The sequence below is a fragment of the Poecilia reticulata genome, chromosome 11 (assembly GCF_904066995.2).
Source record: "Poecilia reticulata chromosome 11, P_reticulata-male-v2, whole genome shotgun sequence".
NCBI classification, from domain to species: Eukaryota; Metazoa; Chordata; class Actinopteri; order Cyprinodontiformes; family Poeciliidae; genus Poecilia; species Poecilia reticulata.
Window position 1 is genome coordinate 28,881,877 of NC_088840.1, and position 23,879 is coordinate 28,905,755.

Here is a 23,879-nt window from a genome sequence, read left to right on the forward strand (position 1 = left end):
AGTTCGTTTGTGGCCTTTTACCTCGATTCCAAGATATTCAAAAGACGTGAAATTACCCAAAGAAATTTTACTACAGTTCATGGTAATCTTAAATATTGAAGAAGATATTCAATATTTTCTACAATATTCTTAAATACTGAGAAGCCACGCCTCCTCCTGGAGAAAATAATCAGATCTGGTTCTGATCTAAACTTCTTCTCGGTCAAAGTTTCAGCAAAAATTTTTATTTAAATACTAAATATTTCTGCTCTACTGCAGAAATAGTTATGTAAATGAAAACTAACTATAAAAAGATAATTTTAATAAATAATCTGCTGCAGTTAGAGGCGATAAAATGCTGAGAATAAATTAGATTTCGTCAAAAACTATCATATTTTCTTAATAAAAGCAACATTTAGTGAGTTTGTGGTCATGACTGATTATTTTTACATTAACTTAGATAATGTTTTGAAATACTGGTGATGGAAACCATGTTTAAAACTTATTTATTTTCCACAAACTGAAGCAAAGCTCGTCTGGTCTGTAACTGAGGTCCAACATCAGCTTCTTCCTCTGCAGAGTTATTAAATAAAACCAACATATTTACCAAATCTGAGACTGAGAAAACATTTTGGTTAACTGAAATGGAAAAATACGGTAATTAATGTGGAGAAACTATGACTGACTGGAACCAACCATCCACTTATTGAACCAAGTCAGACAGATAATATCCTTCGTTTTTGTGTTAATGAATCTGTTTATGAGTCGTTTGTTTACGTCAGATGACTGAAAATGACGGCGCTTCAAGTATTTAGTCCACAAAATGGCAGCAGCAGAAGTTTGGAGAAAAGGCCAAAGTCAGTTGTTTGTTAAACAACAGTTAAATAAATGCTTTAAAAATGGTAAACGTTATCAATGTTAGCTGCAGAATTCAACTTTTTTTAATTCTGCAAAATCAAAAAAGCCAAAGAAATAAGACTATAGCTGGTCAAAAATCAAGCCCTTGTTATTATTAGGTAATCTTAATAAAAACTAGCAAACACACTGTAAAAACTAAATGAAATAGACAAAAAGCCACAAAACGAAGCCGTAATAAACAACCCAAAGCAATTTAACCCGATTCTCAGTTTATAAGGAAACAAAAGCATCAGTGGAGTCTCTGAGTGGCCAAACAAGCCGGTCCAGGTGAGACGTGGGCGGAGAAGGTGGAGCATCCGGATGGGCTGAGCTTCACCTGCGGTAGAAAACCCGATCCCGGCCGGCAGGACGCCAGAAAGCGGGAATCCATGCTCTCTGACGATCAGCGTCTGGATGTTCGCAGAGAAGTCAAAGGTCAGGAGGGATGAGAGCGCGGATCTGAGCGGCTGAAAGGAAGCAGACGTTTTCCAGCAAACATGGCGGAGCGATGGAGGTCGGCGCTGCTCCTCTGCCTGCTGATGGCGGCCAACAGCGCGGCCAACAGCGCGGCTAACAGCGCGGCCAACACCGAAGCCCCGGCGCCGGCCAGCACCGGGAACGAGACCACTGGGACCGGGCACGGAACGGCCACCATCACCACTCTGCCCATCGTAACGTGGAAATGGCACCATGTGGAAGTGCCGTACCTGGTGGCGCTCTGGGTCCTGGTGTCCTGGCTCTGCAAACTGGGTGAGTCCAGAAAAACCACAAAATAACAACAAAATACCACAAATACATAAAACTTTCTACATCAGGTACGAAAGACAAAGACTAAAACTTTCTACATTATGTCAGAAATAAGTAAAAGTTTCTCCAACGGCTCCAAATATGTAAAACTTTCTACAGATCAAAAATAAATAAATAAACCAGAAGAGCTTCAAAAAAAACTGGACTGAGCAGAATTTAAATATTCTTCATGAACAGCAAATGTATTTTTGGTGCATAAATTTAAATTAAATTCCACGTCTGATAATCATCCACATTTTCCAGACAGAAACCAAAACAACTTCTTATTTAGCTCATTTGTTTTTTAAATTATATTTATGATCACATTAAACTTTCAAAGTGTTCAGGGCATCTTTTAAAGTTTGACATGCATTTTTAGTTTTACTTAATTTCTGCAACAAGCTAACACAGATAAGCATCTTCGGTGTCAAAGGTCAAAATGATTCTTTAGTTTTTTTGTTGAAAGTAAGAAATAAATTAACTTTTATTTAGTGTTAAATGTGAAAATGCAGAACTTTAAACACTAAATATCACCTTGCAGCCGTGAGACGGAGGAAATAAACGTAGAAGCAGTAAACCTGTTTACAATTAGTCCTTGAGGCTCAGATAATATCTATGATCAGAGCTTTAGTTTATCTGATCTTTTCCACTCGAGTCGTTTTTAAATAGGAACATGCAGGAACCGTTTGAGGATTCAGGAGTTTCCCTCTTCAGGCTGCAGCTCTGTGGCGTTTCCAGAAACCCTTTAGTGCCTCCTTGTCCTTCACTGTCCCCGTTAACGCCTGAGCAGCGGATCAGGAGCGTTTAAAGACCTCTAACCGTTTCACTTCCTGAGATCCAGACCTTCAGGAAGATTTAAACGTTGTTTTCAGGGCTTTTTTATCGGTTTTCAGTCTGGTTGGTGTTTCTGTTTGGCGTCTCGTTCAGGTAGAGAAACACCAGGCGTTTCTTTCCGACAGTCTGCTGGTAATAAAACCCTGAAATTGTTTCTTTGCCAACTCCTCTGCTGTGTGTTGACACAACTTGAGTTAAAACAAAACCAGGGACGTTCTTGTGAAAACAGTCAGAACGTGTCTGCAGACAGGAACAAGAGGTCAAACCTCCTGCCTGACCTCTGCAGGGGGACCTCCTGTGCTCTCCAGGTCTGACCCCAAAACATGGCCATTAGCGACTCCTTGTATACACAACAGGCGTAAAGGGTCACATTTCTGTGGACAATGTGAATGACTGAGCGTGCGTCACAGTGTTCGCCAGGGCCGACATAAATCTGGGCCAGGTCGGAGCGATGCACAGCGGGACCGAGCGCCGACACGTCGTCCATGTCGACCACGTCCCAGTGGGAAAATCAGGTCCATCTAACCCAGGTGGGAAACCCAGGTCCTGGAGGGCCGGTGTCCTGCAGCTCATAAGTGACTCTCAGGTTCAACACGCTGTAATCAAATTGTTGAATCTCCTCCTAAGAGCAGTCATGTTCTCCAGAGTCCTGCTAATGACCTCATTATTTGACTCAGGGACATGTTAGCTCAGGAGTGGGCAGCTCCAGGCCTGGAGGGTCTCCTGCAACTTTTAGATGTATCTCTACATCAACACACCTGAGTCAAATAATGAGGTCGTTAGCAGGATTCTGGAGAACCGGACTGCTGTTAGGAGGAGATTCAGCTGTTGGATTCACGTGTGTTGGACCAGGGAGACGTCCAGGAGCTGCAGGACACTGGACCTCCAGGACCAGGACTGCCCACCCCTGGGTTAGCTGGTTAGACCAGCTAACCTGGTCTAACTGGTTAGCTCAGGGGAGCCCAAAGTGGGTCCTGGAGGCCCGGTATCCTGCATGTCTCTCCCTGGTGGTAACAACAACCTCCTCAGCTCGTCAATGTTCTCCTCAGGCCTCTAATGAGCCGTCATTTGGTCCAGGTGCGTTAAACCAGGGAGAGACTAAAACATGCAGGATGCCGGGCCTCAAGGACAGACTTTGGTCACCCCTGGGTTAGCTGGTCTAACCAGCTGGTCTTTCTAACCTCCAGTTAGCTGGTCTAACCGGACCTGGAAGTTCCAAGACGGGTTCTGTAAAAAGCTCCACCTAAAGTTAAATTTGTGCCATTTGCATCTGATTGTTCTGGGATTCACATTTACATCAGAACAAAACTGCTGGAAGCATTTTCCTCCCAAAGGTCTGTTGGACTCGGTTCTGATGGATTCAGAACTCCCTCATCTGCTCCTGTTTGAGTCAAACCAACCTGTTCCCCTCCTGGCCTGTGGGGGCGCTGCACCAACAACCACTGAAGGAAACGACACAAAAACCTCTGAAGACACTGAGAGCAACTTCCTGCTTCACCAGATGGAAACAAGATGGAGGATTTTAGCGGTTGGAGGATTTCTCTTTAGCCTAAAGACCAGGAGCCATTTCTGCTGCTAGCGCTAGGCTAACATGTTAGCTTTGGTCGGATTTACCCAGAATGCCCTGCGCTGTAGTCCACTTCCTGCTTTTGTAGCGGCCTCTGGTCCGCTTGGCGTTCACATTCAATCCGAACCCAGACTGAGGCCAATATGAATTATTGTCATTTTGTCTTTAAGATGAAGAAAACACTGACGAAATGAAACTAGAAAATATGTAATTTAAAATTGTTTGGGTTAATTAGTGGAGTAATTTACTTGCATAGTGTGCGTCTCTCAGTCGATGTGCGGCTTCTTCCAGGGTACTCCAGGCTCCTCAGTCATCTAGAAACATGACGGTTAGGACTGTGATCTCATTTAAACTCCCCTCTGGGTGGAAACTGTTCTGTTCATCCGAACTGGAGGAGGCATCTCTCCTGCAGGTAGCATACTGACTGCTCGTTATGCGTCAGAGGTGCCGGCCTGTCGCTCCTCCAGGTTCGGTTCATGTGACGCCTCATGTGTTGGCTTCATGTGATTTAAATGCTGCAACTCATCCGGGTGCGATCCGCGCCACTGAGCATGAACGCCTTTAACGTTTTATTAACTAATAAGCTGCAGGACAGTTCCCGGCCTTTAACTAGGCTTTCAATCATTGCATAACCGTCACAGAGGTGAAACAGAGGAGCTCTGAATGCTACTGTACTCTGATCAGCTGCAGGGACGACGTATTTACACATAGATATCAGTTTATTGACTGGTTTTTACTGTATGAACAAAGTTTAATGCCAGTTTGTTCTGAAAGGTAAAGTCAGAGCTCTGCACTGCAAAAACAAAATCTTAGCAAGTCATTTTTGGTTTAGTTTTTAGTGAAATAGGACTCCTAAAAAACTAACAAGTACTTTTCATCAAGAAACAGGAGCTTGTTTAAAGTAAATTATTCCTTAATATTGATTTTTAAAAAAGTTCAAGTTCTAATTGTAACAAGACATTTTTCCATGTTATAACTGGAATAATCAGCTGGTGCAGAACTTTTTTTATTGGCACTAAGAACTTACTGATTCAGAACGACATGTCCTGCTGAAACGTCTCGTCTCAAGAGATCTGCACTGGAAACCAGACCAACCGCGGTCGGATCTCGTGTTTTTGCAGTGTGAAAACCTGATTCCGTCGTGGTTTTTATGTTTCGGTTTTTCTTCAGCATTCAGTTATTTTTCACAGAAGGATCTATAAACCGAATTTCTATGTGTTCAAACATTTACGAGTCCGACTCGTTAACTTTACGCGTCCCCTTCCTCCGTCTTCCAGTAACTTTATTCTGGGATTCAGGCCTTCAGTTCTGGAGTTACTGGTTAACCCGCCGTGTTTGCTTCTGCTCCCGCCGTTCCCAATCTACATTATATTTTATATTCTCCTGTAAAGAGAATAATAAGCTAAATGTGGCTTTAAACATTAAGACCATAAGAGGAACTGCTTGGAAGCAGCTGGATAAATCACTCGGCATTTTTTACGGGGTTCTGTCAACTAGTTATGAGTAGTTAATATGTTACCCTGCATCACAAAATGTTCAGATTTATGACTTTTCCATCTTCTGAGAAAATATATAATTTAATTATGAAGAAGGAATAAAACCTGACCTGGTTGGATCATCCACCCATCCATGGTTCTTTTTGAGTTTCTTGCTGTATCTCAAGAATTTGAGTGATTTCCGTTTCAACTGTACTGCTCAATATTGATTTATGATTTTTAACCGATAGTCCAAACCTGTGTTGATTTGAGTCGGGTCCAACAGAACTACCGACTGAAGACGACAGCAGGTGCGTCGACTCAAAGGTTGATCTGGTTCTGAAGGTTTGGTTCTGAGGAGTTCTTCCCTGCAGCGTGAGAACAAATCCTGTCTGTCTGGTGAGAACGCTGCTCTTTGTTCTGCTCCAACAGAACGGCTCTGTTGGTCCAAACAGAACAAACCGGGTCAGCCAGATGAAAAAGTTCACAGGAAGATTTTTTCACTTATATACATGAGAAAATGTTTCGATAAAAGAGAAATTATCTGCCAATGCAACCAGTAAAATCAATATTAAGGAATTATTTGCTTTAAAAAAAATCTAATTTCTTTCTGAAAATGTATTTATAAGCCAGTTTTGTCTTATTCTAAATGTAAAGACATTTGTACTAGAAACTAAACCAAAAATATTGAAGTTAAAACTTAAATAGTTCTGGTTTATTTAATAAAAATGTGGAGCAGCAGAATGAATTAAAAAGGAAACATCTCTGCAGTGAAGGCGGCTCAGATATTTCACTCACATTCAGAGTCTTTAACCAAGACTGAGAAACATGAAGGTCAATCATTACTGAGATGATGTAAAAACCTCCTGAACGGACGTCCGTCCAGCGCCAAACCAGTGACCTCTGACCTCTGCCCCATCATACACAACTCTGTCTCTGTAAAACAAAAACAAAAAAAATCTGTTTGGGACCAGAAAGAACAAACAGAGCGAAGCAGCGAGGCGTGACTGAGTAACCAGAGCCGTCCGTCACTCCCACCGCTGGTTCTGCTACAAAAAGCCGCGGTCCGGGTCGGAGGCGCTCCTGACGCTTCAGGAATGAGGATGCAGGTGGAGTCAGAGTGATGAACGGATAGGAGAGTTCCTGCAGTTCTGATTTGTCCCGATGATGATGAGGATGATGATCCTGGTTCTGCTGCTCTGCTGCATCTCGTCTGCGGCGCCGGAGGAAACCCACGATGAACACGGCGGCGGGCACAACATCACCGGGATCCCCATCGTCACCTTTAAATGGCACCATGTGAAGCCCCCCTACACTGTTGCATTGTGGGTACTGGTGTGCTTTCTTTGCAAACTCCGTAAGTAAAGAGTCTGAAATGTTACTCTGTCAACAAAAATAAGAATATTTTTCCATTTATTTTGCTCTCGCATAAACAATCCAATATAAATATAACAAAAATAATAATTTCTGTTTTAGAAATATTCCTTCCTCTAAACTTTAAATAAAAAGCTTTTAAAGGGCAGAATAGACATATTTCCTTTCCAAACTCCTCCGGATCAAAAATCTGCAGGCTTCCTGGAGGTCAAAGTTCGGTCTTTTACACATTTTATTTAATTGGTTGTATTTCTTCTTCATCAGAGTTGATCTTTTTTAATAAGAAAGCTTCAGTCACACCTGCTGAGGTGAAATAATATTTTGCAAAGGGAAACGATGAATGGTTTCATTCGTCCTCTGGCTGGTTAATCATAAATCTGAACAAATTGATGCGTCTCAGACCAACAGTCGATCATTTGCAACCTGTCAGAACTTGTTCATACACGGTTCAGCTCAGTGTTGTAGTACGTCGTAGTACGCGACTCCGGTCTGGGTCGGTCTCGTCTCTACGGAAGTGCATCGATATCACGCAGGAAAAAAAATTTCAAGTGCGATCATGTTAAAACGTGATAGTATCTTATAAGCGTGACGGTAATACACGTTTTAACAAGTTACTATCACATTTTTACAAGTTACTATCACTTTTTAACAAGATACCATCACGTTTTAACATGATACCATCACGTTTTAACAAGATACCATTACGTTTTAACAAAATACCATCACGTTTTAACATGATACCATCACGTTTATACATGATACCATCACGTTTTAACAAAATACCATCACGTTTTAACATGATACCATCACGTTTTAACAAGATACCATCACGTTTTAACAAGATACCATCACATTTTAACAAGATACCATCACGTTTTTACAAGATACCATCACGTTTTTACAAGATACCATTACGTTTTAACAAAATACCATCACGTTTTAACATGATACCATCACGTTTATACAAGATACCATCACGTTTTTACAAGATACCATCACGTTTTAACAAAATACCATCACGTTTATACAAGATACCATCACGTTTTAACATGATACCATCACGTTTTAACATGATACCATCACGTTTTAACAAGATACCATCACGTTTTAACAAGATACCATCACGTTTTAACATGATACCATCACGTTTTAACATGATACCATCACGTTTTAACAAGATACCATCACGTTTATACAAGATACTATCACGTTTTTACAAAATACCATCACGTTTTAACATGATACCATCACATTTATACAAGATACCATCACGTTTTTACAAGATACCATCACGTTTTAACATGATACCATCACGTTTATACAAGATACCATCACGTTTTTACAAGATACCATCACGTTTTAACATGATACCATCACGTTTATACAAGATACCATCACGTTTTAACAAGATACCATTACGTTTTAACAAAATACCATCACATTTATACAAGATACCATCACGTTTTAACAAATACCATCACGTTTATACAAGATACCATCACGTTTTAACAAAATACCATCACGTTTATACAAGATACCATCACGTTTATACAAAATACTATCACGTTTTTACAAGATACCATCACGTTTTAACAAAATACTATCACGTTTTAACAAAATACTATCACGTTTTAACAAAATACTATCACGTTTTAACAAAATACTATCACGTTTTAACAAAATACTATCACGTTTTAACAAAATACTATCACGTTTTAACAAGATACTATCACGTTTTAACAAGATACTATCACGTTTTAACATGATACTATCACGTTTTAACAAAATACCATCACGTTTTTACAAAATACTATCACGTTTTAACAAGATACTATCACGTTTTAACAAGATACTATCACGTTTTAACAAAATACTATCACGTTTTAACAAAATACTATCACGTTTTAACAAAATACTATCACGTTTTAACAAGATACTATCACGTTTTAACAAGATACCATCACGTTTTAACAAAATACCGTCACGTTTTAACAAAATACTACCACGTTTTAACAAGATACCATCACGTTTTAACAAGATACTGTCACGTTTTAACAAGATACCATCACGTTTTTACAAGATACCATCACGTTTTAACATACCATCACGTTTTAACATGATACCATCACGTTTTAACAAGATACCATCACGTTTATACAAGATACTATCACGTTTTTACAAAATACCATCACGTTTTAACATGATACCATCACATTTATACAAGATACCATCACGTTTTTACAAGATACCATCACGTTTTAACATGATACCATCACGTTTATACAAGATACCATCACGTTTTTACAAGATACCATCACGTTTTAACATGATACCATCACGTTTATACAAGATACCATCACGTTTTAACAAGATACCATTACGTTTTAACAAAATACCATCACATTTATACAAGATACCATCACGTTTTAACAAAATACCATCACGTTTATACAAGATACCATCACGTTTTAACAAAATACCATCACGTTTATACAAGATACTATCACGTTTTAACATGATACTATCACGTTTTTACAAGATACCATCACGTTTTTACAAAATACTATCACGTTTTAACAAAATACTATCACGTTTTAACAAAATACTATCACGTTTTAACAAAATACTATCACGTTTTAACAAAATACTATCACGTTTTAACAAAATACTATCACGTTTTAACAAGATACTATCACGTTTTAACAAGATACTATCACGTTTTAACAAGATACTATCACGTTTTAACAAAATACTATCACGTTTTTACAAAATACTATCACGTTTTAACAAAATACTATCACGTTTTAACAAGATACTATCACGTTTTAACAAAATACTATCACGTTTTAACAAAATACTATCACGTTTTAACAAAATACTACCACGTTTTAACAAGATACTATCACGTTTTAACAAGATACCATCACGTTTTAACAAGATACCGTCACGTTTTAACAAAATACTATCACGTTTTAACAAGATACCATCACGTTTTTACAAGATACTATCACGTTTTTACAAGATACTATCACGTTTTTACAAGATACTATCACGTTTTTACAAGATACTATCACGTTTTTGCAAGATACTATTACGTTTTTACAAGATACCGTCACGTTTTAACAAGATACTATCACGTTTTAACAAGATACCATCACGTTTTTACAAGATACCGTCACGTTTTAACAAAATACTACCACGTTTTAACAAAATACTATCACGTTTTAACAAGATACTATCACGTTTTTACAAGATACTATCACGTTTTTACAAGATACCATCACGTTTTAACAAAATACTATCACGTTTTAACAAGATACTATCACGTTTTTACAAGATACTATCACGTTTTAACAAGATACTATCACGTTTTAACAAGATACTATCACGTTTTAACAAGATACTATCACGTTTTTACAAGATACTATCACGTTTTTACAAGATACTATCACGTTTTAACAAAATACTATCACGTTTTAACAAAATACTATCACGTTTTAACAAGATACTATCACGTTTTAACAAAATACTATCACGTTTTAACAAGATACTATCACGTTTTAACAAGATACTATCACGTTTTAACAAGATACTATCACGTTTTAACAAGATACTATCACGTTTTTACAAGATACTATCACGTTTTTACAAGATACTATCACGTTTTTACAAGATACTATCACGTTTTTACAAGATACTATCACGTTTTAACAAGATACTATCACGTTTTTACAAGATACTATCACGTTTTAACAAGATACTATCACGTTTTAACAAGATACTATCACGTTTTAACAAGATACTATCACGTTTTTACAAGATACTATCACGTTTTAACAAGATACTATCACGTTTTAACAAGATACTATCACGTTTTAACAACTATCACGTTTTTACAAGATACCATCACGTTTTAACATGATACTATCACGTTTTTACAAGATACCATCACGTTTTTACAAGATACCATTACGTTTTTACAAGATACCATTACGTTTTAACAAAATACCATCACGTTTATACAAGATACTATCACGTTTTAACATGATACTATCACGTTTTTACAAGATACCATCACGTTTTAACAAAATACTACCACGTTTTAACATGATACTATCACGTTTTAACAAGATACTATCACGTTTTAACAAGATACTATCACGTTTTAACAAGATACTATCACGTTTTTACAAGATACTATCACGTTTTTACAAGATACTATCACGTTTTTACAAGATACTATCACGTTTTAACAAGATACTATCACGTTTTAACAAGATACTATCACGTTTTAACAAGATACTATCACGTTTTAACAAGATACTATCACGTTTTAACAAGATACTATCACGTTTTTACAAAATACTATCACGTTTTAACTGTGTAATATCGATTTCGCGATATAAATCGATATTTTCTTTCCTAGAAAAAAATCGACATTCCTCTGCAAGTACCGTAACATCCACCTGTCACCTTGCTCACTCACTGCTTGCTTCGCCAGGAGAGTGATTCGGTCATCAGGCTTAGAGTGATTCCTTCAGATGTCCAGGTTAAAAAGGTATCAAAGTATTCAGAGCAGGTACTTGCTGCTCTTTATTTACTTTACAAATGCATGTAAGCTACAGTTTGTACTGCTTCAACTAAAAGAAACATGTTTTCTCACCACTTCTCTGATTCGTTTTGTCCAGCTGTCGACTTCAAGTCTGTGTCCAACCAGAGCCAGGTGTTGTGTAGTTGGTGCTTTTAATCAGTTTTCAGTTAAATTAATTCAGTCCAACTATATAACAGTCACAAAATGTCACCAAAATCAATCTGTCCCTCTAAAATCTTTCAGAAAATCGCAAAAGTGCATTGAATTGTATCGTTTGCGGAATATCGCTGTATCGTATCATGAGCAGAATGTCGTGTATCGTATCGTATCATGAGATTATTGTATCCCTACAGCCCTAGTTTTAACAAGATAGTATCTTGTTAAAACATGATAGTATCAGGTTATAAACGTGAAAGCGCTTTTTTTTTTTTTCTTTCTTGCGTGACAGGGTTAGCCTTCCGTACGTCTTGGACTCGGTTTCGGGCGCTGACTCTAGATTTAATTTCAAGACCAGAACTGTGGAAATATCACTAAACTTACAACATACTGTCCAGTTTATTTGTTAACATGTTTGTTTTCACTGGATGCGAACAAGCAATAACGTGCAGGGGCGATCCTAGGATCTGACCTGTAGGGGGGCTCAGCCCCCAGCAGGGCTAAGACCCATGAGAAGATATTCGTTGGTGCGATTTTCTAGATCTAACTGCTTATTTACATACATTCACAAACAAAATTAAGAATATGTTGTCAGTAATTCATAGAATAAAAGAACAATGTTCATTTTACTTAAACATATACTTATAAAGAGTAAAATCAGAGAAACGTTTAATTTTTTCCAGAGGTGTATAAACTCAGTTTGAAACAGAATCGGACTACATCACACCTGCCAGCCTCTGCTAACATTAATGAGACAAAAGCAGTCCTAGTGGGTCTGCTGCCCCGGAAATTTCAAATGAAATCCACTCAACACTGTGCATTTCCTGTCATTTGAAAAAAATATTTTACTAAATTCATAGGATTAATAAAGACCAGTTTTTATTAATCCAGTAAAACCAGTTTATCATCAAGGCAGAAGTTCAGCTTAATGATTTGTGAAAATGAGTCGTTAACCTGAACTATATTTGAAAATCATACTTAGAAATTGCCTTACCTTTATTTTTATCTGCACGTTATGCGGCTGTTGGCCTTTTTTACAAGAATGTTTGTCCATCTGTGGAAACGTGGACATGATGAGTCGGGAGTTTTACTATTTCAGTTCACAGTTCATGAAGTGGACCCGTCATGGTTTCAGTACCAAACTCCTTTCAAAACCTTATTTAAGTGACAACAGAGGTTCGGGAAATTAATTACAAAACACAACAGTCACTAATCAAACTTCACAAAAGACCAATAAGGCTCAGGATCAGATTAACCCGTTATTGATCCAAATGTTTTGCACATGTACACAATTTTGTACGAAACAACTACAAAATACTCTTTAAATAAATAAAGCCAATACTGTACAATTTATTTATGAATTTGTCCCCCTGCTTAAGCCAGTCCATATCCAGGCACGTCTGAAGTTTGCTAGAGAGCATTTGGATGTTCCAGAAGAGTATTGGGAGAATGTCATATGGTCAGATGAAACCAAAGTAGAACTATTTGGTAAAAACACAACTCGTCGTGTTTGGAGGAAAGTGAATGCTGAGTTGCATCCAAAGAACACCATACCAACTGTGAAGCATGGGGGTGGAAACATCATGCTTTGGGGCTGTTTCTCTTCAAAGGGACCAGGACGACTGATCCGTGTACATGAAAGAATGAATGGGGCCATGTATTGTGAGATTTTGGGTGCAAACCTCCTTCCATCAGCAAGGGCAATGAAGATGAAACGTGGCTGGGTCTTTCAGCATGACAATGATCCCAAGCACACTGCCAGGGCAACGAAGGAGTGGCTTCGTAAGAAACATTTCAAGGTCCTGGAGTGGCCTAGCCAGTCTCCAGATGTCAACCCCATAGAAAATCTGTGGAGGGAGTTGAAAGTCCGTGTTGTCCAGCGACAGCCCCAGAACATCACAGCTCTAGAGAAGATCTGCATGGAGGAATGGGCCAAAATACCAGCAACAGTGTGTGAGAACCTTGTGAAGACTTACAGAAAACGTTTGATCTCTGTCATTGCCAACAAAGGGCATATAGCAAAGTATTGAGATGAACTTTTGTTATTGACCAAATACTTATTTTCCACCATTATTTGCAAATAAATTCTTTAAAATTCAGACAAAATGATTTTCTCAAATTTTTTTTCACATTTTGTCTCTCATAGTTGAGGTCTACCTATGATGTCAATTGCAGGCCTCTCTCATATTTTTAAGTGGGAGAACTTGCACAATTGGTGACTGACTAAATACTTATTTTCCCCACTGTGTATATATATATATATATATATATATATATATCATAGGCTTCACTATTTTCTTTTCAGGCTGGTTCTTGAGCAAATGTACTAGAAAGGTCAATGTAGTCAGTGTTTTTTTTTATGGAGACACTTAAAAAATGAAACAAAAACAAATGCAATATTTTAATATTGTGAACCAAAGAGCTGCTCGTGTCTCCAGAGATTCAGGTTTCAGATCCAGCAGATGGAAAGTCTGATCCCATCTCCATACAGCAGCTAAAAGTGCAGCACTACGATTTTTAATTCATTGTTAAAATAAAACTGTGAAGGTTTAAAAAATATCCACCACTGAATATTTAAAAAAGACATTTATTTAGTATAATTTCTTGAGGCCCCCGGTTGGCCCCCGTCTAGAACCGGCCCTGGGCTGCAGGTCTGATGCGTTTTTGCTTAGCTTGTTTTTTCTTCATTGACAGGAAGTCAGATTATCCAAACTGGTAAACCACATTAATAAAATATTAGTGAAATAAATGACAACTGAACAATTATTCATAAAATATATCAACATTTCTGAATAAAACACACAAATGTAGGAAATATTTATGTATTTACTGCTAATCTATTTGTTCTTTAAATGGCCACTTATTTTGGCTAATGCTATTATTTATTAAATATCATCCAAACTCAACATCCTAAGCACATAATCAAACCATAATAGTCAAGTAAAATCACAATAAAACTTAATAAATCATAGCAAAATGTTCTGACAGATCCAGTGACGTCATTTCAGATATCTTGAAAGGAATTTTGACTAGTCAAAATCTAATTGAAGATATCTTGAATTATTATTCTTACTAGTCAGAATGTAAATACAGATATCTTAAATTACCATTCCGGATAGTCAAAATGTAGTTTTAGACATCTGGAATGTAATTTATTTTTATTTTTTTTCTCCAAAGAACTTTATTTAAATTAAATTAGTATACATCAAAACAACATAATGAAGTATACAACACAATACAACAGCCAAGCAAAACAGCCAGGGGTGATTAGATGAGAACGTGCAAAGACGTACATATTGAAATTGTCCTTATTTTCATTTGTAGAATCTGCTATTGATTTGATATAGTTCCATATCTTTAATGAAAAGAGAGAAACAAAGTGTTTTATTAGCAAATTTGCATTTATGAATATAAAATTTAGCAAAGAGTATTAGCAGGTTTATTATAAAGAAATGTTTAGCATCCTTTCTATGGAATCTATAGAAACAGAATAAAACATTCATGAGGAAAAATTCTGTAAAATATGGTCATGAATAAACCTGCTGACCAGAACCTGTGTGTAAAAGGGCAGAGCCAGAAGAGACGGTCAGTTTCTGGATGGCCCTCACAGAAACTGCAATTAGTGTTTATGTTTCTCTTAAATTTGATCATATTGGGCTTAGCAGGGTAAATTTTATGTAGAATTTTAAATGACACTTCCTTCACCCTGTTTACAATGAAGTATTTATGGGGGATCATCCAAACTGCTTTCCAGTGAATATGTGGGATAAAACGGTAAAATGTTATAACTGGACGAGAAACAATCATTTCTTGGAACAACCTGCGTATTTATTCTCTGATTGCTTTTCCTGAACTCCAGTGAAAAACAGATTTTTCCCACCAATGTTACTCCCTCCCCTCCTTTCACTCGCACGCAGTGGTTTTTCTTCAGTTTTTGACCTTTAAAACTCAGAAAGTTGTGTTTTTTAATGGAAGTGTCCTTTTTTCCCTCCTACTGACCCTAATATTCCACCTTAGAGTTGAAGCAAAAGCTACAAACCTTAATAACAGCCTGATTTATTTTTCTGTTTGCTTTGTTTTAGTAATTTAGGTTTAAAATGTAATGCATAATTAGCATCCTGACGCGTACTCCTCTCCAGTAGATGGCGGTAATGCACATCTAAATGTTGCTTGGCAACCGTCTTAAAAGGAGAAGAACAGCCTACTTCTCCTTCACAAAATGTTTTTATTTCTGTTCAGAATAAACACGATGTAAGCCGAGGGCATAATTATTGGTTTGAGACCAGCAGTGAAGAACAGACCTCATTGTACTTTCATTTCAAAGGAAAGGTGTCTGACTGAACCGTCTCACCTGTGTCTCCCCTCCAGTCATCGAGGCCAACCACAATGTCACCAACTACATCCCGGAGAGCGCCCTGCTCATCTGCTTCGGCTTCATCCTGGGCGGGATGATCTGGGGCGCGGACCAGGTCCAGACCTTCAAGCTCACCCCGACCACCTTCTTCTTCTACCTGCTGCCGCAGATCATCCTGGACACCGGCTACAGCATGCCCAACAAGCTCTTCTTCACCAACCTGGGCGCCATCTTGGTTCACGCCGTCATTGGCACGTGCTGGAACGCCGCCACCTTGGGGCTGTCGCTGTGGGGGTGCCACCAGGCCGGAGCTATGGGTAACTAGAGTTTCTATTGGATCCGCTGGTAAATGGGTTAATTAAATAGGTTAATTATGGCGTAGCTGCACAGGAAGGAGGAGGGTGCGTGTATTTTCAAATCAAAGAATATGTGAAAAACAAAAGCAGACAGTTCTTGTCAACTTTTACTTTAAAATGCAAAATAAAATCTATGCTTTTTTAAAATTTTTGTGGCCAAAAAACTGACTCTTATCTTGCAGGCAACATTGAAATCGGGCTGCTGCAGTACCTGCTGTACGGCAGCCTGATGGCCGCCGTCGACCCCGTCGCCGTCATCGCCGTGTTTGAGCAGGTTCACGTCAACGAGGTGCTTTTCATCCTGGTGTTCGGAGAGTCGCTGCTCAACGACGGCGTTACGGTGGTGCGTTCATGTCCACACGCAGCTGCAGACCTGCCGTGAAAACTAAGACGTCTTTATGGATTTTTATAGTATAAACCATAAGAAAACGCTGGTTAATATCACTTAAAGACCTCTGAATCAAGTGGAGATTTGAGAAAAATCACAGTTTGTAAGAAATAATGTATATTATCACATACTTGGTCTGAAGTGTGGGTTGTTTTGAAGGATTCTGATTGGCTCACAGGGTTTAGGTTTGTGCTACACTGCCCCCTATGGGTTTGGCATGTTTAAAACAACACTCAGAGACAGATCTTCATGTAGATGGAAACGTTTCTACGACGGCGTAGAAAGGTTTTGTAGATGGAAAAAAAAAAAAAATTTCCCCATTAATTTCAGAAATTTTCTAGAAAAAAATGTGAAAATTTCTGAGCTCCAAGGTCAAGGATTTTATGATTAACCTCAGAACGTTTCTAGAAAAACTCTTGACATTTCTGAGCTTAAAAAGTCAAACATTTGCTGGAAACACTCATAAAGTTTGAAATTAATTTTGGAAAATTTTTGAGAAAAAACTGAACATTTCTGAGCTCCAGCGTCTAAAATTTTCTAGTAAAAACCTGACAGTTTTCAGGTTTCAAAATAAAACAAAATTGCTAGAAATACTCAGAATGTTTGAGATTAAACGTTTCAGAAAATTTCCAAGAAAATTTCTGACCTCCAAAAGTCCAAAATTTGCAAGGAAAAACTTTGAAAATTTGGAATTATTATATTCTAGAAAAAATTTGTTAAAAGTGTAAAGTTATTTTCCAAGTTTTTTTTCAAAACGTTCAGAATTTACTCTCATAATCTTTGAGGGTTTTTTTTGCATATATGTATTTTTTAAACATAGTAGTGGAGATATGTGTCTTTTTTTCTGTACTTCATCCGAGCACCTGGACTTTAGACCAACACTCACCGTTGTTTCCCGTTTTTTAGGTGCTTTTCAACGTCTTCGATGCATTCGTGTCTCTTGGAGGAGGTGCAATCGATGCTAAGGAAATCGTCAAGGGAATAGGTGAGACATTTAATGAGTTTTTATCTGGGAACAATCTGGTCAGATGAATTTGGAGAACCTGAATCTTTTCTATTTTTCTCAACAGTTTCCTTCTTCGTGGTGGCGTTTGGAGGTTCCCTGTTGGGCACCGTGTTCGGCCTGCTGGTGTCTCTGTTGAGCAGATGCACCAAGAACATCCAGATCATTGAGCCGGGCTTCATCTTCGTCCTGGGGTATTTGGCCTACCTCACCGCCGAGATGCTGTCGCTGTCCTCCATCCTCTCGTGAGAAATCTCTGTTTTATAGAGCAAATCTGGCCAAAATCAGCACCATGGTCGTGAAGCTAAGGAGTTTTTGTTTTTGTTCTGAAGGATCGTTTTCTGCGGTGTTTGCTGTCAGAAGTACATGAACGCCAACATGGACGAAAACTCCATCCAAACAGTCCGATACGCCATGAAGGTCTTCGCCAACGGCTCGGAAACCATCATCTTCGTCTTCCTCGGCATCTCCGCCATCGATAAGACCATCTGGGTCTGGAACACGGGGTTCATCCTCCTCACGCTGTTCTTCATCCTCATCTACAGATTCATCGGTGAGTTTCCGGCCTTCCTCATCATGTCCGAGAGGAAAAGCAACCAGTCACAGACCTGACCCTTCCTGCTTTTTTTTCCCAGGTGTGTTTATCCTCTCCTGGATTCTGAACAGGACCCGACTTGTCCCGGTAACTTTTGTTGAACAGATAATTATGGGCTACGGTGGCCTGCGAGGGGCTGTGGCTTATGGGCTGGCAGTGAATCTGAATGAGACAAACATAAAGGAGAAGAACCTGATGGTGTGCACGACTCTCATCGTCGTCTACTTCACCGTGATTCTCCAGGTGAGCGCTCAGGGTTGGCTGGGTGTTTCCTGTCACATGATAGTCCCTTTAAACCATCACTTATTCAGACACTTTCATCTTCTCTGGTCCAAAAAATGCATAAACACAACTTTCTGGATCCACTCCGTCATGCATTTGATCCATCCAGTCAGCAACAGGAAGTTCTTACAAAACAGGAAGTAATTCTCCAACAAGGATTTTAAAAAGGGGTTAAAAGATATTAAAACAATACATTTCTATATTATTGCAGCAGTTTAACCTCACACTAAAAATGAAAGGAAATCCAACCTTTAGAATTTATTCTGTGGGGGGAAAAATTGGAAGTACAAAAATGATCATTTGCATTAGAAAAATGGGTACCACTTTACAATAAGGCTCTCCTTATAGGTGGCTAATAAATAGTTTAGAAATAAATTATTAATTAATCTCTACACCTTGTGTTGCCTTGATTGTCATGCTGTTTTGTATATTCCTGTGACTTGCAGGGAGTGACGATGAAACCTTTGGTTCAGTGGCTGAACGTGAAGCGAGCTACAACTACTGAGCTCACACTCGTAGAAAAAGTACAGAACAAGGTAAATATCTAAATGAAGCAGTCTGAGTTCGACATTTTTCAATCTGGGACCCCCAACAATATAAACATATGATATGTCCGCTAAGCTAGCAGCTAGCATGCTAGCGCCGAAATGCTAACCCAGTAGAACAGTTATTTCTCTCCTAAAAACATTGTCAATATGAGACTATTTAATGAAATAACACGTTTTATATGTTCCAAAAACTTTTTGGGAATTATATCCATGTGCTTGGTGGCTGTTATAAACCTGTAACTAAACTAAAGTAAGACGAGGCCGTTTACTTCTTCTTTCAACCATGAGGGCAAAGCAGGGAAAAATGCGCGGGAAGCACTGCCACCCTGTGGTGAAAGTGGGTATTACGCCTCAATTCCATATTATAGCTCCAACCCTCTTGAAGTGTTAAATTCTTAAATTATTAATAAAACAAAGCAACGTGTCACATTTAATTTTAGTAATTTGTTACAAGTTGGATTTATATTAATGTATATTTAAATATAACTTTGAAATTATATATTAAAAAAATGTCCAGTCAGAAATCTCATCATTTCTCTGTCATTTGTCTTGCTTCAGGTGTTTGAACACATGCTGGTTGGTATTGAGGACATTTCAGGACAAATAGGAGACAACTACTGGAGGAATAAGTAAGTACAGGAGTCAGATTTGTTTTGAAACCATCATTAGCCTCTCGAGTGACAGTGGATTCTCGTTTGAAGGTGGAGGAACTTCGAGGAGAAGTGGATGTCGAGGGTGTTACTGAAGCCGTCTGCGAGGAAGAATCAGGACCGCCTCTTCAATGTCTTCCACCAGCTGAACCTGCAGGATGCGATGGAGTACGTGAAAGAGGTGAGGTCATCCCTCTGTCCGCCAAGCCGCTGCTGTCCGCCGGTAGGCCGCAGGTGGTGAAACATCATCCCACTCTCGTTTTATTTCAGGGTGAGCGCAGAGGCTCCCTGGATTTCATCCGCAATGAAAGCGCGTTTGTTGACTTCAAGAAGAAGCTTGAGGAAGACTACGAAGAGGCGATGCCAGACATCATGGCGGATATGGCCGATGATCAGAACGGAGCTTCAGTGATGAGGTGAGAGAACGACTCCCCCCTGGGGACACGGTCAAACGCCTTCTAACCCAGTAACGATCCTGTTTCTGCCTGCAGAAGAGACCCGGTGCCGTCGATCAGTTTGGAGATGCACGAGCAGAACATGAGGGGCCTCAGAGAAGCAGAGGTCATCAACTCTCACCACCTGCTGGACCAGCATCTCTACAAAGGCCGCAAGCAGGTAGGCCCGTCCAGCAGGCTGGAGCTGCGGCTTAAACACCCCAAACACCAAATTCATCCTCATTTCTGATGCTTTCCGGCCCACAGCACCGATACCGCTTCAGCCGCAGCCACTTGGACATCAACCAGGATGAAAACGAGGTGCAGGAGATCTTCCAGAGAACCATGAGGAGCCGCCTGGAGTCCTTCAAGTCCGGAAAGATGGGCGTGGCGCCACCGAAGACCATAACCAAACACACAAAGAGAGAGCCGCAGCCGAAGGTAACAGGAAACATTCTCTAAGAGCCTCCTCTGCCGCGCATAGTTAGAAACATTTAAAGTAAAACTTTTCTGTTTCCATTGCAGATGCCAAATGGAAGGAATAAAAACTACCATTCTGGGGATGAAGGTTAGCATCTGGAACAAACTCCACCATCTCTTAGGTTTAACATTTCAAGTACCGAGATCTGAAACCCCAATTACAACCTGAGACGAAAAGAAACTGGACACGTTTAATGCGTTTGGTGCTGATGGTTAACCTGCCAGCAGGACTTAAAGCTGCAGTCTGTTACTTTTATAAAAAAATATCTTTTTATGCATCTGTTGAAACAGTCACTCTGTTGTACAGTTTGAGACAGATGATCTGTGATAAAAATTAAGCTCCTCCGCCTTCTCCGAGTGCTAACGACGAACAACTAATCAGACAGGAGGCGGGGCTTAGCGCCGTTAATTACAGTCTGGTGTGGCGCCTCTTATCCTCTCTCCACCTACCCATTGCTCTCTGGTATGCTGGAGCTAGCACAATCTGTTATAAATGCTAATGCTAGTTAGCATTTGCTAGTGAGCACACATAGTGATGGGGTCGACCACGCCTAGCGACAAATCGACTACAGATGGCGACGAGTCGACCAGAGATGGCGACGAGTCGACCACGCCTAGCGACAAATCGACCACAGCTGGCGACGAGTCGACCACAGCTGGCGACGAGTCGACCACGCCTAGCGACAAATCGACTACAGATGGCGACGAGTCGACCAGAGATGGGCGACGAGTCGACCAGAGATGGCGACGAGTCGACCACAGATGGCGACGAGTCGACCAGAGCTGGCGACGAGTCGACCACAGCTGGCGACGAGTCGACCAGAGCTGGCGACGAGTCGACCAGAGATGGCGACGAATCGACCACAGCTGGCGACGAATCGACCACAGCTGGCGACGAGTCGACCACAGATGGCGACGAGTCGACCAGAGCTGGCGACGAGTCGACCAGAGATGGCGACGAATCGACCACAGCTGGCGACGAGTCGACCACAGATGGCGACGAGTCGACCAGAGATGACGACGAGTCGACCACAGCTGGCGACGAGTCGACCAGAGCTGGCGACGAGTCGACCAGAGATGGCGACGAGTCGACCACAGCTGGCGACGAGTCGACCAGAGCTGGCGACGAGTCGACCACAGATGGCGACGAGTCGACCACAGATGGCGACGAGTCGACCACAGATGGCGACGAGTCGACCAGAGATGGCGACGAATCGACCACAGCTGGCGACGAGTCGACCACAGATGGCGACGAGTCGACCACAGATGGCGACGAGTCGACCACAGATGGCGACGAGTCGACCAGAGCTGGCGACGAGTCGACCAGAGATGGCGACGAGTCGACCACAGCTGGCGACGAGTCGACCACAGATGGCGACGAGTCGACCAGAGATGGCGACGAGTCGACCAGAGCTGGCGACGAGTCGACCAGAGCTGGCGACGAGTCGACCAGAGATGGCGACGAGTCGACCAGAGCTGGCGACGAGTCGACCAGAGCTGGCGACGAGTCGACCAGAGCTGGCGACGAGTCGACCACAGCTGGCGACGAGTCGACCACAGATGGCGACGAGTCGACCAGAGATGGCGACGAGTCGACCACAGCTGGCGACGAGTCGACCACAGATGGCGACGAGTCGACCACAGATGGCGACGAGTCGACACCGTCTCTCCTCACTAAGATAGAAGTTTCTCGCTCAAACTGGAAGGTAGCGTACTCTTCCTTCATGTTCTCTAAAAACACCATTATGTTTTCAGATTTTGAGTTCTCAGAAGGAGACAGCGCTTCCGGCTACGATACTTCCTTCCCCATGAGAGTCGGCTACAGAGCCGGAGGTAGGTCATCGACACCATTCATTCCTTTACGTTGTTAACGAGTTCTGATCCGGTTTCTGCGTTTCCTCTGCAGCTGGAATCGAGAACCCCGCCTTCATGCCGGACCTGGACCCGTCCTCGCCGCTGCATATCCCCCCTTGGCTGGCAGACGCCGGGCTGGAGGTGAACCAGGTGGCGCCGTCGGAGCGCGCCCAGATGAGGACACCTGGACACCTCCACCGCCTGGCTTCTCTGCGAAGCAGAGCACGGTCCGGTGAGACCGACCAGGACCTGCCGCCCCCACCTCACAGAGACGATGACCACCTGTAGCGCCGCCCAAATGACTTCAGACTTTGGATGAATTCCAGGATGTCAACCGGAGAATCAACTGAAGCTGTTGTGATAATGAACAGCTTCCTGCAGACGGTGCTTCTGGAGTTTCCTGTCCCTGAATGTGACGTAGAAACCTGTAAAAAGGAAGTTATGGTTTTAAGGAAAAGGGTTGATGATTAGAGGGACATAAAATCAAATCTATGATCTGAATTTCTGTTTTTATTATTTTTTGCTGAGCTTAATATAAAATTGCTGTAAAAACGTCTCATGTATGATAAAGACACATTTATATATTTATTTCAGTTTGTAAAGCCATACATGCAGAGGACAGCACTTAAAATATAATCCATGTGTGAATGAAAATATCCTGTAAAAATAAAAGTGAATAACGTTTTGGTGGAGTTTATTTTAAACTGGATGAATGTTCTCTGCAGGCGAGAACCAACACGATTCGTCATCATGCACACAAACGTGCATATCTCTACGCATGAGAAGTCTAAAGACGTATTGAAACAATCACCATCTTTTAGATCAATTATTGAGTTTTTGTGGGTCAATACGGTATTTTCCTCGTCACGTCTGGTGTCAGAAGTGGGATCTGTAAACGACCGATTGAATCTTTGGGTTGTCCTGTTCGGAACATTCAACTAAGAAGCAATACTGGAAGTTTTGTACTGAAAGTTAAAGGGGCAGCATCCTTTAATCTCCATTCAGCTTTAAAATGCCCCGGTGGACCTAGCCCCGCCTTCGAGGTGCAGCTCCTCCCCCGCTCAGCTCCTTCAGACTAGCCAGCACCAATTAGCAAAAAGCTGCTGAGCTCATTATAGGAGCTGCTGCTCAGAGCAGCGCTGGTAAAAACATTAAAGGGTTAAAAGAGGAGCCATGTTGGGACGACTGTCTGGAGGCGGAGCTTCAGAAAGAGCAGGAGCTTCTTAAAGAGACAGAGGCCCAATTTCAAGGCGTTAAATCAGATTTATTTTAAGTC

General features: G+C 40.6%; 1 protein-coding gene and 1 long non-coding RNA gene across 3 annotated transcripts; one reads left to right on the top strand and one right to left on the bottom strand.

Annotated features, from left to right (window-relative positions):
* Positions 1 to 1,373: 1,373 nt before the first annotated feature.
* Positions 1,374 to 23,288, top strand: slc9a3.2 (solute carrier family 9 member A3, tandem duplicate 2). 2 transcript variants are annotated; one of them, XM_008422936.2, is made up of 16 exons: positions 1,374 to 1,626; positions 16,028 to 16,330; positions 16,552 to 16,712; positions 17,664 to 17,742; positions 17,828 to 18,005; positions 18,093 to 18,313; positions 18,396 to 18,598; positions 19,084 to 19,173; positions 19,744 to 19,814; positions 19,887 to 20,016; positions 20,106 to 20,251; positions 20,327 to 20,450; positions 20,537 to 20,710; positions 20,795 to 20,837; positions 22,505 to 22,582; positions 22,656 to 23,288. In XM_008422936.2, exons 1-16 carry the CDS (start codon positions 1,374 to 1,376, stop codon positions 22,889 to 22,891), a joined length of 2,490 nt encoding a protein of 829 aa, XP_008421158.1. In that variant the 3' UTR covers positions 22,892 to 23,288. The 2 variants fall into 2 exon arrangements, with proteins under 2 accessions (XP_008421158.1, XP_008421159.1); XM_008422937.2 differs by lacking the exon at positions 1,374 to 1,626 and adding an exon at positions 6,608 to 6,895.
* Positions 1,488 to 6,691, bottom strand: LOC103473025 (uncharacterized). The gene is made up of 4 exons (XR_534968.3): positions 6,577 to 6,691; positions 6,337 to 6,474; positions 5,797 to 5,977; positions 1,488 to 1,622 (listed from the first exon to the last, which is right to left on the bottom strand). It is a non-coding gene; the product is annotated as an uncharacterized LOC103473025 (long non-coding RNA).
* Positions 23,289 to 23,879: the final 591 nt, after the last annotated feature.

What these genes read in the sequence shown, in the direction of transcription:
- slc9a3.2 (XM_008422936.2), top strand. Translation starts at nt 1,374, where the DNA reads ATGGCGGAGCGATGGAGGTCGGCGCTGCTCCTCTGCCTGCTGATGGCG. An exon ending in GACAACTACTGGAGGAATAA is followed by an intron (nt 19,815 to 19,886) that starts GTAAGTACAGGA and finishes TCTCGTTTGAAG; the next exon opens with GTGGAGGAACTTCGAGGAGA. An exon ending in CTACCATTCTGGGGATGAAG is followed by an intron (nt 20,838 to 22,504) that starts GTTAGCATCTGG and finishes TTATGTTTTCAG; the next exon opens with ATTTTGAGTTCTCAGAAGGA.